The 16,908-nt window shown below is 42.5% G+C and overlaps 1 protein-coding gene across 1 annotated transcript in view; it reads left to right on the top strand.

Annotated features, from left to right (window-relative positions):
• TRIM29 (tripartite motif containing 29) overlaps positions 1 to 16,908 on the top strand; it is a 46,775-nt gene that overhangs the window by 13,336 nt on the left and 16,531 nt on the right. Inside the window, exons 2-4 of the mRNA XM_042475746.1 lie at positions 8,441 to 8,536; positions 12,756 to 12,989; positions 14,522 to 14,720. Coding sequence (XP_042331680.1) covers positions 8,441 to 8,536; positions 12,756 to 12,989; positions 14,522 to 14,720 — 529 coding nt within the window. The remainder of the gene's footprint in view (positions 1 to 8,440; positions 8,537 to 12,755; positions 12,990 to 14,521; positions 14,721 to 16,908) is intronic.

Raw genomic sequence — 16,908 nt, 5'->3', positions numbered from 1 at the left:
TGGCAAATATCAACCACAAATGCAGTAATACAAAGTGCGTACAGCATTACATTAAAATTGGATAACAACAGCTACAACAAAAACAGGAAAATAGGAAGAAAGAAATTACCGAACCTGTTCCGTTTATCTAAAATGAAGGGCAGAGCACATCTTTCTACTTTGTAGAATGAACAGTATGCAAGTGGTGATTGACATACTCAACAAATGGGGACCAAACATTAAAAGCTTTCAGTCATTTATACAGCCTTCAGCATTTGGGACGGAGCTGTCAATTTCCCCATTAGAGCAAAATTCCACAATTGTCGAAGGAGATTTAACTGCTTGCATGTTGGCTCAGTCTCGTAGAATGCCCTCAGTCCACTAGGCAACAGGTTATGAGAGCTGTAGTCCCCCACCAAAAATAACAATTCTTAGCTCAGAATCTTAGAGGTTGCATCTGTATTGTAGAAATAATGCAGTTTGACATGACTTTAATTGCTGCAGTTCCATCCTATTTGTAGTTTTAAGTCTTTAGCCTTCCCTGCCAAAGAGTGCTACACATCTCAGGATTCTGTAAGATGGAGCCATTGCAGTTAAAGTGGTGTCAAATTCCTTTATTTCTACATTGTAGATGTACCCTTAAACAAATCCAGCTTCTGCTTCCAAGGAAAACAGGTCAGGGAAAGATGGATAAAAACAGCTCAAACTCAAACCCCTCTCTTTTTTGTGCCTTGTTGCTTCCTTTCCAACAGTCTGTGAGGTCCTCCTGATCAGGACTGGATTGAACTATTTGGACAATTACACAGAACAGTGGACTGGGAAGCCTTCTGTAGCATAAGAATTACTTGGAAGCTTCCCAATGTGAAACCAATGCAACAAATAACACAGTTGCTAGTATCTTCAGACAAATCAGGCTAATACAGGGAAGTATAGCATTATGAGAGAGAAAATTCATTTTTATTTTTGGCATTGCAAGAGAACAAGATAGGAAGCTTTCTTTTTCCAAGTCAAACATAATGGCTTGAGTTCAGTTGTTGTTCATTCTTTCACTTGTACTGCACCTTTCCTCTGACCCTAGGACCCAGGACAGCTTCCCAAGTCCAAACAAACCCGTGTAGAAACACTTACCAAGTTATAGATTAAAGACATGCAAAAATGATTATGAAAGTGCAATTAAGTTAGCCATACAATTAATACAAATCCAGCCAAAACATTAAGATAAGCAAAACAGCACGCTATTAAGAGTCCTGGCAACCTATTCCTAAAAGCCTGTTGGACCAGAAAAAGTTTTTAGTTGCCAACGGAAGGGCAGCAAATTAGTCCCGACTGGAATAGACCCATTGAATTGGTTGTTGAATAGTGAATCAATGCTTTGGTAAATCCCATTGAGTCAGTGAGTTACTCTAGTTGGCACTAACAACAGCAGGATTCAAGACAATTTTGTTTACTCCAGGGGCCTTTTCACACTACACAGTTATAGCACTATGATTTTACTTTAACTGCCTTGGCAACATCCAGTGGAATCCTGGGACTCCAAACTGCCTCCCCAGACTACGAACCCCAGAATTCCATAGGTCATTGTCATGGGATATAAAGTGGATTCATAGTGCTACAAGTGAGCAGTGTGAAAGGTACCAGGGGTCTACAAAATATGGCTCTGAAAATGTTGTATTGCATTTTCCTGCATTCCTGGCCATTCATGATATTGGCAAGGGCTGATGGGACTTAGAGTACAAGACCTGAAGAGACACATGCTGTCCATTTTTTATCTTAAGGACAGCATCTGTCCAGGGTTTTATACTGAGGCTATATAATACAAAGGCATTTTCCAGTTGTCTAATAAAGGGCTAAGCAACTAATCTTCCAAAGCTACTGGATTAAACTTCCCACTATTTCTCATATTAATTGGTTCTGCTGGCTACTGGAAACTGCACAGGAATGATGGAGGGTTTCCATCTCAGTGGAACAGAGAATCAGCTTTGAGTCTTAGTCCTAACTTCAAGAACCTAGTCAAAGTGAGGACCTCATCCCCAAAGTAGGTTCTGTAAAATGGATAGTGCTTCCAAAGCACATTCTTAAACCTGGAGTGGAATCACCATCCCTTTGACGTGGATGAAGTTGAAGCTCAGCAAGATCTAAATGCTTTGGACTTCAACTCCCACAAGCCTCAGAAAGCATAGCCAATGGTCAGAGACTGTGGGATCTGGAGTCCAACATATCTGGAGAGTCACAGTTTGGGAACCACTGATCTAGAGGGCTCCAGGTTGCCCACCATTGACCTCCAACTTGATTGTTGAGAAGCTGTGGGTTGAACCTCAGGACTGAACCATATCTTTTAGTTTGAGCCTACTCCTGATTTATGTCATCCTTCTCTTTTTCATTTTTCAAAATGACTTCTTCCATCCCTTTTGTGATCTCGTTTAATATGAGAAAGCACACTTCTCCCACCCCTTTAATAAATCACACGGCTTTGGTGTCTTCCATTACCTGCTTCATTGCTCACATTTCTTCTTCCACCTGCCCACCTTTCCCTATGTGCTGCTTGGAATGTGCCATGCAGGTGCATCTTCATGGTTCCTTCCGCATAAATCTTTGGGTCGGGCACATTTCAATTGGAATGACTCCGAGATGTGGGCTGCTCTAAATTACTGATGAAATTTTCATTTACAGCCACTACTTTCTCCCACAGAGATGGATGTTGACACACCTTCCAGTCCTCTGAAAATTGGGAATGATCAAAAGGGTTGGAGCTTCTACAGTGCATTAATAAATGAAGGTTTAGAAATCCCTGTGGAATCCATGGTGATGACAAACATCATAAACAGTCCTTCCTTTCTTCCTTCTCTCCGCCTTGAAATTTTTCAAGCTCTAACTGGGAAATGGTTGCTTTTGTTGTGTACCTTCAAGTCATTTCTGACATTTGGCAATCCTAAGTTGAACCTATCATGGGGTTTTCTTGGCCAAAATTGTTCAGAGGTGGGTGTTGTCATTGACTTTCTCTGATGCTGAAAGAGTGTGACAAGCCAAAGGTCATCCAGAGGTTTTCCATGGCTGATTGGGGATTCGAACCCTAGTCTCCTGGAGCCACAGTCCATTATTCTAATTGCTATACCATGCTGACTATCAGAGAATGTTATAATTATCTAATTAATAATGTACTAATCATCATGCTGTCACCTCAGTCTTGTGCCAATTTCTGCATTTTTTGGATAGGGGCTGTTGGAATGTCAATGTTTTTCATAATCAGGATGCGACAAGTCTTATGCTCAAGGTGACATCTTGGAAATATTAATGTTTGGACTAGAGCTCTCAGAATTCCCAGTCTGCAGTGGTCAATGGCTATGTTGGGATGAGAATTTGAGAAGTTGTAGTCCTTAAAGTAACTGTTTTCCCCCAAAGCCAAAATGGTGACTGTCATGGCTCCCTCATAATAGGCACTATGTAAAGCATTTTTTCCTAGGGATGCAAATAATTATTTTCCCACATATCATTGGCATCATGGCAGGGTCACATTTTTCAGATTTGTTAGAGGAAGGCTGATCTGGTGGTTAAACCTTATTTAAGCATGTCTTCCATTCACATGGTAGCTAAAGCTACAGGTAAGTTATTTGGTTTCATGTAGTCAAGAGCTATGCTTACCAAAGAGCCATTAGTGTGTCCTGTTGGAGTGTTGGACTAGGACTCTGGGAGTCCAGGGTTAAAATCCTCACTCAGCCATGGCAACCCACTGGGTGAGCCTGGAAAAGTCACAGTCCCTGAGCCTCAGCAATGGCAAACCACCCTCTGAATAAATCGTGCCAAGAAAGTCCTACGTGATATGGCCCTGATCTGCACTGCAGAATTAATACAGTTCCATACCTCTTTAACTGCCATGGCTTCATGCTATGGAATCCTGGGATTTGTAGTTTGGTAAGATATTTTGCTTTTTCTGTCAGAGACCTCTGGTGCTACAACAAACTACAAACCAAGGATTCCATAGCATGGAGCCATGGCAGTCAAAGTGGTGTCCAACTGCATTATTTCTGCAGTGTAGATTAGACCATGGTCTCCATCAGACAGAACCAGCTTGATGGCAACTAATAAGTACTTACCCAGGACTTAGAATCTCCTAGCCTGGGAGATCTGCTCAGAAAAAGCAACCCTAGTCCAAAGATGTCCCATCCAACAGCATCTAAAAAGTAACATTTGTAAGCTATGTCTGTTCCCCTATGTACCTCAAAGAGAACCTCTCTCATATTTCTAATGCACATGGAAGTTTTTCTAAAACATACTTCCTATGCCCTGTATTGAAATGAGTACCAGGGGACCATGAGGTGATATAGACTATCCTTCATAAGCTTTATTGTGGTGGGAGAAAAGAGCTTGGGAAAACTTCTTTTTTGGACAATAACTACTCGGATTCTGCAGCACATATGGACCATGGGCAATCGTGGTCAGCATGTACATGGAGATTCTGAGAATTGCAGTCTTCCAAAGGAACTTTCCCAGGTTCTGGTGTCTACTGTGATGGAGCTTGTGAAGGCAAGAGGCAGACTGTGGGTCTTGGACCTGGGTGCAACATCTTGCTTCCTCACTGTTCCCATCGACTGGCCTAGGGCAGGTTATTGCCAGGAAAGCATGGTAAGGATAAAATGTGATGAAAGATTTCCCTGCCCTGAGCCTTTGGGGATGTGAAAGCAATTATCATATTTATAATAAAAAGGGTGTCCACCCAGGAGATCTGATAATGTTGACTGTGTTCCTCCCTCTCCATAAGTCATTCAGCATATGGATGGGCGGTGTTTATCTACATTTTGGATTTATCGCAGAAGAGCCTCCCTTTATTAATAGCATAAGCTTATAGGAGAGTGTTCCTATTCATATTCTAAATCTGGCAGAGGAAAATAACTCACTGCTTGCCTCCCTTTTGTTTTCTGGTTCAAGTAAACAACACAGCTTCCGAACTGTAGCTGCTGTTCAGGTTAAATAAGTGGCACTATATGTTCATGAAAATGTGCTCCAAAGCAGCACCTTGGCAATTTTAATCAAGAGAGTGGAGCAGCGAGACGGAGACGAAAGTGATGTGTGTTTCGCTTTAATTCATGGAAAATTAAAGACGGCTTATTGTTGGCATTATCCCTAAGTGGAAATGCTGGAAAGGAAATCTGGAGGAGAACTGAGATAATGAAGAAGCGGATAAAAAGATAATTTATATAGTGCTTGGAGGCCTTCAGAGCTCTTCATGTGCATTATTTTAGCTATCCAATAGGAAGATAAATTTTTGCAAGCAGAGTTACACAGTACTTGCACTGTACAACTTTTCTGCAGACTTGGAGCACTTTCATTTACTTGGGAACCACATGGCTCTGTGCTGCAATAGAGAGGTGGTGGTTGCTATGTGGTTTCAAGTTGGCTTTGGCTGCATCTGGACTGCAGAAATAATTCAGTTTGACACCACTTTAGCTGCCAAGGCTCAATGCTGTGAAATTCTGGGAACTGTAGCTTGCTGTGGTACCAGCGGTCTCTGACAATTCTCAGAAAGCCACAGTATTGAGTTATGGCAGTTAAAGTGGTGTCAAATGAGATTATTTCTGTAGTGCGGATGCAGCCAAAGTCTTATGGCAACCCTATCATAGGATTCTTTTTGGCAAGATTTACTCAGAGGAGGTTTGCAACTGTTTTCTTCTGAGGCTGAGAGAGTGTGACTTGCCCAAGGTCATCCATGAATTCTCATGACTGAACAGGGATTCAAACCCTGGTTCCCAGAAGTTGTAGTCCAACACCCAAACTACTACACTACACTGTTTAATAAATTTAGAGGGGGTTTTATTTGTTATTGGCCTCCAGGTTTACTAAAACATCAACAACCTTCCCTTAGGGGTTTCTTGGAAAGATTGATTCAGTGGTTTGCCATTGTTTTCATTGTAGGATGAGAGTGTGTGATTTGGGTGGGCTTCCAGAGTTAAGCAGAGATCCAAACTCTTGGGCCTGAAATACTAGGGTGCATCTACACTGTAGAAATAGTGCAGTTTGACACCGCTTTTAAGTGCTGTAGCTCCAGCCTATGGAATCCTGAGAGTTGCAGTTCTGCAAGGTCTTTAGTCTTCTCTGCTAAAGAATGTTGGTGCCTCATAACTTTACAAATCCCAGGATTCTGCAGGGTAGAGCCATGGCAGTTAATAATGGTGTCAAGCTGCTTCATTTCTACAGTATATATGCACCCTTGGACCCCCCTAGGAAATTATTATCTCCCATATTGGGGATATGGGGATTAGCTTGCCTAAGACCACCAAGGAAGTTCATGCCAGAAGCAAGATTAAAACTAGGCACTTCCAGATTGGTGGCCAGGTCCTGACTTCTACACATGCTCTCCAATATCCATGTTAAGAATTTTTGCAAACTCAAGAGAAATGGGTGTAGACTCTGGGAAAGTTCTAGGAGAAAAGCAGAATATTTGAAAGAAAGAAAGATTTAATTCAGTACTTGGAAATACTTGCAATGCACAGAAAACCACAGGTCTGATGCAGATGAGGCTTCCACTCCTATTCCCTAGGCATTCCTTCCTACGCACTCTCCACCTTTTTACCTTTTCAAAATTGCTCCTGAAGTTGTTTCTGGGACACTGATATGAACTGGTGATTATGGATGCAATTCCTTATCTTGTCCTCACACACAAATATGAATATTCTTAACATTTTCTCTCTGTTGGGTGACCAAGTGAGGGTTTTATTTTTTCATTTACCAAAGAGATTACTGACACTTGCGAGACTTTTGCATGTGCAAATTTTATACAAATTACTTTCCTGCTGCTTTTTTGCACAGCCTTTCGAAAAGCAGAAGCACTGGCTTGGTGGCTTACATCTTTTGGATCCATTAATTCTGTCCCTCAAGAGACAGGAAGCTGCTTGCACCAAAAGTGCTTGTTTCTTCCTTTCTTTTCAAGAAGGAGAAATTTGACAAATCAGAATTATCTGGCCCTCCAGATGGGCTTGGACTGTGACTACCATCCACCCTAGACAGCATATGCAATGGTGAGGAATGCTGGGAGTTGGAGTCAACAATATCAGGAGGGCTGTGTGCTTCCGACCTCTATTTTAATGTGACCCACAAGAGAGTTCAGAGCTCTGAATTGTCTCCCTGTATTGTTTTAAACCACTTGTTGGGCAATTTCTGCAACTCTAATGACAGAGCTAGGGAAGTTACTGTGGGAACCGAGTGTTAATTTGCACATGAAATTAATTCACATAGTAGCTCCTGAATTAGCGATGCTATGTAAATGGAGCCTCCATCTTTAGACGCATCATGTATATTCAATGCCATGTTAAATTGTGTATGTTTTAATTACAGATACTAAATCAAATTAATATTGGGAATCATTGAATTCCATTTACTATTTACTTTTGGTTTTGTTTATTTACCTGTGCTGTTGTTGATTTAAATTATAAGCCATCTTGAGTCTTGATTTGGGGGAAATGGCAGGATATTAATGATAACAACAGCCTTTGCTCATGTCCTGTTTGTGATCTTTCTAGAAGTAGAAAATGGTGTCCATGCTGGACCCAAGAAGCTGCATTGGATGAAACTTTGCAAGGCGATCCTTGCTGCTATTCAGACTTGCAGTACTAAGACTGATGGACCAAGACTCTTATTCATTATGAGACAATTTCTCTCCTTCCCATGTTCATCATGTCCCAACTAAGAGTCTCAGACTGTTTAATAATAATAATAATAATAATAATAATAATAATCTTCCACCCAACCCATCTTTAGCTTGCCTTGATCACAGTACTGAAGGGCTAGACCCAGTGCAAACGAATCCCTGGTCATGTTTAAACAACATTTCTGCCAAGGGCGTCACCCCCGCTTGTTGCAAGATTGGAAGACGTCATCCCGTAATTACATGAAAAACTGTTATTGTTGCAAAAGACACACCCTGGGCAGGGCCCTTTTCTTCAAACGCAGCTGGGTTTTGAAATCTATCTCCTTGCGTCTCCCGTCCCACCCCTACCTGTGCCTCAGCTGGCAAATCATTTCTGAGGAAGCAAAACAAGTTCAATCTCTTCTGGAACTATTTAGGAAGTAGATTTGAATTTTTAGCACCTTTAAAAGTGTGTGTGTGTGTATGTGGAAAGCTGGAGTGTGTATTGGAAAGTTTTACTTTTTGGATTACGGCTGCCAGAACCTGCCATCTCCAGTACTGGGAGTTGTAGTCCACCTCGATGTTTCAAAGCTCTCTTGTGTGTATTTGTGTTTGAATTGCTGTTGCTGTATTATTTTCTTGCCCTTTCCAGTAAGCTCAGGAAAAAGCAAACTGAAGAGATGAATATATATGGGCTGGTCCAAAAGCCACAATAGCTAATGGCTAGGTTTTGCCAGGAATCTCTAGCTCCCAGGTACTGAAGTCTGTGGCCAGGTTTCAATGGCCTTGGAAGCTGACCTGCAGCAGCATGGTTTCATTGATCTCCTTCTCTTCCTCCCACAGACTGAACTCTCCTTGCAAAAAGAGCAGCTGCAGCTCAAGATCATTGAGCTTGAGGATGAGGTGGATAAATGGCACAAAGAACGGGACCGTATCAAGGTGAGGATGATGCCACTCCTTCCCCTACAACCACACATCTTCACATCTTTGCTCAGTAGCAGCTGGTGGTCTCCATGTCATGTGTGTGTCCTATGAATCCTCTCTGGGATGTAGCGTGAATCTTAAAAGGAACTATCTAAACTGCTAATACCTCTCCTTCAAAATAAGTTGAGCCACTTGGTTTCGGTAATATTTCGGTTTCAGTTGAGTCACTGAGATAGCAGCTTAAAGTTCAGACTAAAACCTGGAATAGCTTTAGTGCCATGGAGGCTTACCAGCTGCCGCTGCTCTTGTCCTTCACTGCCATCATGGTTTGGCTTGGTTTCTCTTCTTCTCCATCTCCGTCTCCGTCTCCATCTCCTTCCTCCTCCTTCTCTTTGCTCGTTCCACTGTTGGCTTCCATTTCCCCCTATGGCTCATCCTAAGTTTCCCCTCCTCCCTCTTGAGGATCTTCTCACCTCTCTCTCATTTTTCTTCTGGAGGACCACCTCAGGGCCTGACCAACCGCACAGCCTGGGAAAATGGCTCCCATGAGATGAACTTGGCGGCAAGCCCAGGACACACAACTCGTTTCTCTCACTCCAGTGAACTTCAACCCAACACATTAAAAGTTTTGCTGTGTGCTGGCATCTTTGCCCAAGATGTCGGCTTATCTCGCCTGCCAGCACTCATCCTGGTGTATCTGAGGGGGTTGCGAAAATTATGGGCAGCAAAATATGCAAAGCCCTCTCGCTTGCCAAATTACAAAGAGAACTCTTGAGGATGTGAACTTTCATTATCTGAATTCAAAGTACCCTGCGTGAAAACATTTCATCATTTTTTAATTTGTTACATATTATCCTGCCCACTTTCCAAAGAGCTCAGGGTTCCAAAGTTTTCCAGTGCCTACCTGCTTTCTCCTTGCACCAATCCTGTGAAGTAGGTAAGTCTGGTGGAACACAAGTAGCCCAAGGTGAACCTCATGGATAAATAAAAATTTGAATCCAAACTATTACAGCTCATGCCCTCCAACTATCCTGATTTGGAAGGGGTTGTCCCAATTAAACTTCTGATGTCCCTATTTTTCATTTCCTTTTAAAATGTCCTAGATTCTCTCACCTCCTCCCACTTTCTCCCTTTGCCCTCTGCTTACTTCCATTCCTACAAATTGAGTTCAAAATGCGAAAGTAGTTTGCACTCAGTTAACTGAGCTGGGATTCAGAAGAGGAGAGTGGTGGAGCTTTTCCTTTCCAAATAGGCTCTGGCAAAACCAAACTGCTGCAGCATCTCCTTGCTTTTCCATTCTTCATCCTTGCAGCTTGAGTCTCCCTTAACCAGAATTGTGAATTGAAATATTTCAAAAACTAAAACCTTTTTTTTTCCAGGGGTGGCTGAGAAAGTGAATCCTTTGGTTTCTGATGATTCAGTGTACACAAGCTTTGTTTCATGCACAGCATTATTAAAAAATTACCCCCAGCATATTTGCAGAAAGGTATATATGAACCATAAATGAATTCAGTGTTTAGGCTTGGGCCCCATCTCCAAGACATCTCATGATGTACATATATGCAAATACAAGCATTCCATTTTATTTTATTTTTTCAAAAATAATAATCTGAAATCCAAAATATTTCTGGTCTTGAGCTTTTCAGAGACTTGACCTGTGATAACTTTTGCCATCTTTATCGCACTCTTTACCACACATCATATTCCCTGGCATCTCTAAAACAGAGCTGCTCATAGGCGGGTTACAAACCGCCATAAAGTACGCGCTCCGTGCGTACTAGGGTTAGGAAGGGCCGTATTAGGGTTAGGAAGGTTCTTACCTTCCTGACAGCCCTTCCTCCCAGTACGCGCAGAGTGCGTACTTTTTTGCGGTGCCCATCCACATGGGCGCCGCCATGTTGACGTATTGGACGCTGTGCGTCCAGATGTGTCGCGGCGGAAGTGACGTCGCGAGGACGCACTCCACCCCTCGTGGCGCCACTTCCGCGTTCCAAAAAGGAGCGGCATTTCGCCGCTCCTTTTTTGCTGCGCAGGGAAGCCTCGCGGTCTGGCAGCTGGGGCTTCCCTACGCAGCGAATGGCGGTGGCGGGAAAACGGCCCCTTGAGGGCCGTTTGTAACCCGCCACTGTCTCCCTGCTGTGACTGCAAGGGTTCAAACTGTGCATGGAGTTTCCTGGTCAGGAGGACTTTCCATACCCTGAAATTTCAATGTCCAAATGTGAGACATAGGGATGACTTCTTTTGATGTCAAGGAAGCCGGCCCTATTGATGCTCCAGAGCTAATGTTACAAGGGATAACTCCTGGTAATGCCATTAAACATGACATTAAGCATCAAATATAGTTGCACAAAATATACTATTTAAATTTTAAAGACGGCCTGTTACAGACTGCCAAAATAAAGCTGCTTCGGGTCTCTTTGGAGGTATGCTGTTTAAATGATGCATGCATCCTAAGAATCCGGAAGCTGCACCAAAGCTGCACTCCAGTGCTTAGGAATGGAGTGTGGCTTTGGCGTGACCTCCGGACTCTTAAGACCCATGCATCATTTAAATAGCATACCTCCAAAGAGACCCGAAGCAGCTTTATTTTGGCAGTCTGTAACAGGACACAAATTCTGTTGTTAGTCCTAACTAGAGTCCAGCCTTTGAATCAGTGGAATTTATCTATGTGTTATCATGTCATTCAACAACTTATTCAATTGGTCTATTCTTGTCAGGACTAACTAACAGAATGCCAGCCCAAGTCTAACAAGGGAGGAAAACATGCACACATTTCAAGGCAATGTTCTTGCCCTGAGATTCCTCCCCATGTCCCTAAGAATTGGAGATGAGGGTCCAGGCCATGGCAACCCAGGCCATGTATAATGTGATGAGAACTTCGCTGAGAATCTCTGTGTAGGTGGGAAAAAAGTCTCAGCAGAAACCGCTAACTTTGTTAGAAGCTTGGGAAGCCATAAATTGATGATGATGTCACATCTGTGTGCTTTGTTGTCTGTCTGCCGGAGGTTATATTATGAAGGATGAAAACACCCTTTCAAGCTTCTCTTTGCTCAGCTGATGTTAACAATACAAGTGGAAGGCTGGTTCCTGCACCAGATGCATCACGTATTAAAAGGCAAACCCATAGACTCTTTCTTCTAAAACAATCATTCCCACAAGCATGCTGGGGTTTTATTTATTTATTAATGGCAATATTTCTATCTCTCACACACTCTCAGGACCATGTACAGTGTACCCTCCAACTGTCATAGTTTGGCAAAGACAGTTCTGCATCCTCTCCCAGCTAATGCCCTTCCTCATTAATAATTTTCACCCTCTCAAACATATTCGGTGTCTACGTGGCCACATGAGTCGTGGTTTTCACCTGTCAAATGCCGGAGGGCGTGATACAAGTAAAATCAATGCAAACAAGTTAAAGCAATTTAAAACTGTTTTTAAAAGTGTGCTAAAAACATATGAAACACCTGAACAAGTTAAAGCAGGTTTAAAAGATGAAAACAGCTTAAAACCATGTGCATGCACCTTTTGAAGTAAACTAGTGAAGCCTAGAGGTGTTAATAAATAGCTGTGTTTTTACTTCTCACCTCAACAAAGCTAACCTTGGCACCGAGTGGAGATCTAAGGTCTTCATCTTTTGCTGAAAAGACTGCAAAGGAGGAGCCATCTTAGCTAGCCACATCTTAGCCACAGAGAAGGTCCTCTCTCATTGAAAAGCTTCCAGGGTTTGCACAAGCCTTCTTGGTCCAATCATGACTTGGAGGTAACAGCGGAGGGTTTGTGGGCCAGATAAGAAATCTTTGGGCCATATCTGGCCCTCAGTTATAACTTGTAGTTTCAAAGATGTCCCTTAAGTGAGAATGAAATTTCCAGCACCCTGTTCCATAATGTTACCTACTCAAGGAACTCTTTCGGTGCTGTTTTTTCTGGGCTTACCTCTTAAGTTACAGGTTTGCATGGAAATATGGTTTTGCATCCTTATATAAGATAGCATGGATCTAACTCAGTCTTCTCTGTTATATCCATGGATGTATATATTCATATATTTTAAGATCAATGTCCACACCATGCAGGGGTTGGGAGAGCCATTATAAAACCATTTCCCTCCTGTATGGTTTGGAAGTTGACCTTCAGTGGCATAGATGCACACATTAATGTCTTTAATATCATAACTTCATAAGAGTCTTAGTGAGAGCCCTCCAAGTGAACCTCTTTCTCTTTTTCTCTTTGTCTTTAGAACTTTACCACCAATGAGAAAGCTACAGTAGATCAGCATTTCAAAGAGCTGATCCGCGACTTAGAGAAGCAGCGGGATGAAGTGAAAGCTGGCCTGGACCACAGGGAGAAGGTTGCCGTGGAGAACATTAAGGAGATTGTGGAGGAACTGGAAGAGAGGGCCAAGCTGTTGCAAGAAGATAAGGAGACGAGGGAGCAGATCAGCCAAATCAGTGACTCAGTGCTCTTCCTGCAGGTAAGCAAGGCGGCCTTGGAGAGCGAGCTCAGATTGAAGAACACCTGCGTGATTTCAAGGCAATTACCTGGTAGTACAGTCAGCTTGTAGCTCCTGAGTACCACCGCCTGGCTTGCAGTTTGTTCAGAAATATGTATATGTGTCTCCATTTCTTCATGCAGTGAAAAACCTAAATCCAGTCACCTGATACATCATGGTTACAGTAGACCCAATGAAACAAGTTGTGGCCGACAAGTCAATACATAGGTCAATCCCATTGATTCAATGGGTCTACTATAGTTGGGACTAACAATAGAATCTGCTGATTATGCAGATGAAATGGCTATTTACAGGTCTACATGCATAATTTATTCTGCTAACAATGTAGAAGGCGGATGATCTAATACAAGATTCCAGTTAATCCCTGACAGTTCTGTTCAGAGCACTGGAAATTTCATCATCCCATGACCACATGCTTTGACTCTAATCTTCATTGCCATATAATCTGAACCCAGCTTTCTTTTTCTTTTTATACTGACTATGAGAATAGTCTGCTCTCCTCCCACTGGACTTAGACTCGTATATGTAAGATTTGAGAGATGCCCTCCCATTGAACCACTGAGAAGGCGGACATTTGCTGAGGTTCTCTTTAGACCAGGGGTGGCTATCTTATGACCTATGGCTACATGCATCTCCCCAAGTCATTTATTTATTTATTTAACTTATATCCCACTTCCCAAAGTACATTGTTGAAGGCAAGTAACAAGCAGTTAAAAATGGGTACAGCTAATATATATATATATATATATATATATATATATATATATTTGCAACATTAAACAACAATTTAGTTAAAAAACACAATGCTAAAACAGAATAAAACACAAATAAAACATAACATAACCCCATTAGAAGCCCTATCTGTCACAAAAATGATAAGCTAAAGGTGTTCCTGAATTAAGGGAAAGAAGTGTTTTTGCTGACCGGTGGATATAAAAAAGAATCAAACTTCTTATGGGAGATAATTTCAGACCTTGGGAGCAGCCACCAAGAAGGCACTCTCTTAGGTCCTCACCAAATGTGCCTCTGTTCTTGGTGAGATAGAGAAAAACCTTTCCCAAAGATGTCAAAACTCAAGCAGGTCCACATAAGGAGATACAGGCTTTCAGATATTTTGAACTCAAGCTATATTTCTTGGAGGCGGATTGCCAAAAAATGAGGTGGTGGTGGAGGAGGAAGGAGACGGAGAGCGGAGAAGGAAAATTGCTACTCCTCCTACACCAGTTGGTCAGTCTCTGTTAAAACAGTGCATAGACTTCTCCTCTTAAACAACATTCCTTAATTTTTAGGAAATGGGAAATGAACTTTCCAGTTACTTCCAGTTTTAATTTGTCTATTAAAAAAACAAAGGCAAGGCGAGATCAGTGTGCAGAAAGTTTCACCATGAGCCATGAAGATTCTTGCTTTAGAGCCTGCCTTGCTTTGATGTTTTTTGGCTCCCTTTCTGTTTCAGTTGTTGTTGACATGATTCTCATGATCATTATGCTTGGCAGGAATTTGGTGCGATGATGAGGAATTACACCATCCCGCCATCTCTGCCAACATATAGCATTCTGCTTGAGGGTGAGAACATGAGCCCAACTATGGGGCTCCTTAGAGATGACCTCCTGAACGTATGCATGAGACATGTCGAGAAGATCTGCAAGGCAGACCTCAGCAGGAACTTCATTGAGAGGAACCACATGGAGAATGGTAGGTGGGATCAAGTTCTTTTGTGCCTTCAAGTCTTTTCCAACCCATGGTGACCTATCATGAGGTTTTCTTGGCAAGATTTGTTCAGTTGGGGTTCGTCTTTGCCTTCTTCTGAGATTTGAGAGAGTGTGACTTGCTTAAGGTCACCAAGTGGTTTTCATGGCCAAGCAAGGATTTGAATCCTGGTCTCCAGAGTCATAACCCAACACTAAAATCACTACACCAAGCTGGAACCCAGAGCAGGGTGTATTCCATCGGACCATTGAATTGCTGCAACCATCTTGGGGAGGTCCCTGGTTTATTTATTTCTAAAACTAAACATAGGCGCGTTACAGACCGCCTAAAAGTGGCGGTCTGCCAGCGGCGCCGGTTGCTGCGTCTGGAAACCACAGCGGCCAAATTGCTCGATTCCTGGGCACAGCCGAAAAGAAGCGCCAAAATGGTGCTTATTTTTGCGCCCTGGAAGTGCCGCCGCGAGGTGCTAGTCGCACACTCACAGCGTCACTTCCACAGTGCAACGTCCAGACGCTATGCATCTGCGACATCAACATGGCGGCCCTGTGTGGAACTGGTGCCACCATTTTGTGCGCGCTCTGTGCGTACTAGGGTTCGGGGCATCAGGAAGTGACGCCCCTTCCTAAACCTAGTACACGCGGAGCGCGTACTTTATGCCCATCCAGAACGGGCCATATTTTCTTTTTTCGTGTTTTAAGAATTAAAGTTTTAAGTATGGGACTGTGTGTTGTCATGCTCCCAGATCTCTGCAGGCCACACTTTATACTTTCATCTGGGGACTCTTTCACAAAACACAGGGATAGCACTAAAATTCCACTTTAATTGCACATCCTATGGAATATCCTGGGCTTTTGTAGTTTGCTGAGGCACTGGAGCTAAACTGGAGCTAAACTATAACACCCAGGATTCCTTAGCATGCTGCCATGGCAGTTCAAGTAGATTCATAGTACTATACTTGTGTTATGTGAACTGCAATGAGTGATTATGGAAAATGAGGATTTCTCCATCAAAAACAGAGCTTAGGAAAATTATTTTTCCAGACAACAATTCCCAGATCCCACCAGTCAGCCCTTTCACTAACTATGCTGAATGCAGGATTTAGGAAACTAAAGTCTAGAATAGTTACTTTTCCAAGTTTTGTCCAAGTCAAAGGACTTGGCAAGTCCTCCTTCCCTTGGGATGTTGCTCCAACCTCCTTTTTATGGTCTCCCACACAATAATTCAAGACAGTCTCTTTCAGAAGGCTTCAGGGGCTTAAATTTTAAAACACACACACACACACACAAACACATACACAGCTGAAATTTTGTTTGGATTGTTTCCCATTTGAAACAGTATGCATTTTCACCTTTGGTCACCTTCTCCTCCATGGATTTGTATAATCCTTTCCTAAGGCCTCCTGAATGAGTGAATGCCACCAGTTAATATCTGCAGCAAAGGATTGCTTCTCTTTGTTAGACCTGAGCCAGTTGCCAGTCAATTTAATTATATTGCTCTGTTTCTAAAATTAAAAGGAGGTCTTTCATTTAGCCGTCCAGAACATATGGCACCACATACTCAGTGGAGTTTCTTTTCAGAATGGTTTCTTTTAAACTCTTCTATTTCTGATGCTATTGCTGCAGTTGCTTCACCTCTACCATAGAACAGAGCATTTTATGCGATGAAATCAGTCTTGGCTACAAATGCATATGCAATCTTAGAGTTAGAAGGGATCGCAAACACCACCTAACCCAACCCTCTGCCATGCAGGAATACATAACTAAAGCACTCCAGAGAGATGGGCATCCAACCTCCATTTAAAGACCTCCAAAGGAGGAGAGTCCACCCCCTTTAAGGCTATTCCACTCTTGAATAGCCCTTACCGTTCTTCTTAATGTTTAGATGAAATCTCCCTTATTGTTATTTGAATCTATTGGTTCATGAACTAGTCTTTGGAATAGGAGAAAACAAGCACATACCATCTTCCACAATACATCCCTTCAGGTATTCAATGATGGCTGTCATATCACTTCTCAGTCTTCTCTTTGCCAGCCTCTCTAGGACTCTCTTCATAACTTTTTACCATCATAGCTTATCTCCTCTGGACACAGTTCAGCTCATTGATATTCTTCTTCCTCTGTGGTGCCAGAACTGGACACAGTATTCCATATGAGGTCTGACCAAAGCAACATAG

Source organism: Sceloporus undulatus, chromosome 6 (genome assembly GCF_019175285.1).
Source record: "Sceloporus undulatus isolate JIND9_A2432 ecotype Alabama chromosome 6, SceUnd_v1.1, whole genome shotgun sequence".
NCBI lineage: Eukaryota > Metazoa > Chordata > Lepidosauria > Squamata > Phrynosomatidae > Sceloporus > Sceloporus undulatus.
This window is presented reverse-complemented; position numbering and strand designations above follow the sequence as displayed.